This window comes from Limulus polyphemus, unplaced genomic scaffold (assembly GCF_000517525.1).
Source record: "Limulus polyphemus unplaced genomic scaffold, Limulus_polyphemus-2.1.2 Scaffold11131, whole genome shotgun sequence".
Taxonomy (NCBI): domain Eukaryota; kingdom Metazoa; phylum Arthropoda; class Merostomata; order Xiphosura; family Limulidae; genus Limulus; species Limulus polyphemus.
The window spans coordinates 7,098-8,874 of NW_013676741.1; the positions used below are offsets into that span (position 1 = coordinate 7,098).

Here is a 1,777-nt window from a genome sequence, read left to right on the forward strand (position 1 = left end):
TTTACACTGTCATTTGTTTATATAAATTGTTTGTATAAATATTTACATTTACTAATAGACAACATGAAACCAGCCTGTAAAGTAGATTTTGCTTTCATCAACTTGCATGAGAGTGATTGTAAGCTCAAAACTAACAAATTCACTCTAACATTGTACAATTCCAGTGGTATGTTTGGAAATATCGGTTTTCACAACTTAAGTCCTCTTCAGATGATGGCCTGAACAAACTGAAACTCCATTTCCAAGATCCAGAAACTAGAAAGGTGGAGGTTCAAGTGAGTATATTGTTGCTACTTAAGGTAATGTCGGCTTCAGGTCATTTATATTTAACTCTTAACATAAGGGGAAATAATACTCGTTAATTTTTAACTGATTTTTCATGTTCCTACATGAATTTGATACGGTCCATCAAAACACAGAATTGTAGTAACTGAAATTAGCATTTTTTTCTGGCAATCCAGAAACTAGAAAGGTGGAGGTTCAAGTGAGTATATTGTTGCTACTTAAGGTAATGTCGGCTTCAGGTCATTTATATTTAACTCTTAACATAAGGGGAAATAATACTCGTTAATTTTTAACTGATTTTCATGTTCCTACAAGAATTTGATACGGTCCATCAAAACACAGAATTGTAGTAACTGAAATTAGCATTTTTTCTGGCAATCTGAGAACAAGTCAGCTTTAAAATTCAAGTTACCAATGTGAGCCTTATCTTATTCTACAGGAACTAGAGTCATCTTCGCTTCACAGTCTTCTCTTCTGTCTGCATGCTTTCCTCAGTGCCAAAGTTACCTCCGTAGATCCTGGGTTTCTTCATAGCTCATGACATAATCTAGTTACGAGTTTCTTTAAGAGAAGAAAATCAAAAATGCTAAGCTCACGTATTCTGCTGATGAGGTGCTGTTTTGTTGTGAGAAAAAAAGTAAAACTCATCATTATTCTGTAAATCTCTGATAGGATTAGGTTTTAGTAAACAAGTAAACTTATTATTCGTTAAATACATGATCAGAAAGTTTGTTTTACATTGTCATAATTACAGGTACCTTTCAATTGATATCATATGAAACCAGTTTCGCCCTGTTGATCTCAGTATTATTGACGATACAACTTAAGTGTTTATTGGCATAAAGTTTGAAATAATGACTAGCTAAAAATGTAAACTGCTTTAAGTTGTACATTTTTTTCCGTAGATTTGAACTACAATACTAGATACAATACATTTAAAGTTACGTGTGAATTGATTTAACATATCTGTTACTTTTATAATGGAAATTAAAAGTAGTAATTATTCTATTAGTGCTTTATTTTTTATGTGTTTAGTTTCTTTTTATTTCACTAACTTGAAAAATACAGTGCCAAAATCTCTAAAACAAAACAAACATCTACCAAAGTTGTAATGGTTTTCACACGAGACCCAAAACTCGAGCGTTTTCGAATAGTTCACTATTTTTCTTCTTCTTTATTCTTCTGAAGAAGAATAGTGAACTATTCGAAAGCATCGAGTTTTGGGTCTCGTTTGAAAACCATTACAACTTTTGTATGTGATCCTGTGTGCTAACTTTTTAATCAGAATCTACCCAAAATATCCTTTACGTTTCTAAGCACCAGTATTAGCTACGTCTACTATTTCAAGTAATTTTCTTGGAACAAAATTTGTATTATTTCAATCTATATGTGATAAAAAAAAAGTTATATGCAAACAAGTGTTTTCATAGCAAAATATAACTGTGTAATAACTGCAATATATAATTATTTGACAAACAGATTAGATGACAAT

General features: G+C 31.2%; 1 protein-coding gene across 1 annotated transcript in view; it reads left to right on the forward strand.

Annotated features, from left to right (window-relative positions):
* The window catches only part of LOC106476653 (gamma-1-syntrophin-like), a 6,454-nt gene extending 5,034 nt beyond the window's left edge, over positions 1-1,420 (forward strand). Inside the window, exons 3-4 of the mRNA XM_022380464.1 lie at positions 165-275; positions 725-1,420. Coding sequence (XP_022236172.1) covers positions 165-275; positions 725-826 — 213 coding nt within the window. The 3' untranslated portion in view covers positions 827-1,420. The remainder of the gene's footprint in view (positions 1-164; positions 276-724) is intronic.
* The last annotated feature ends 357 nt before the right edge of the window (positions 1,421-1,777 follow it).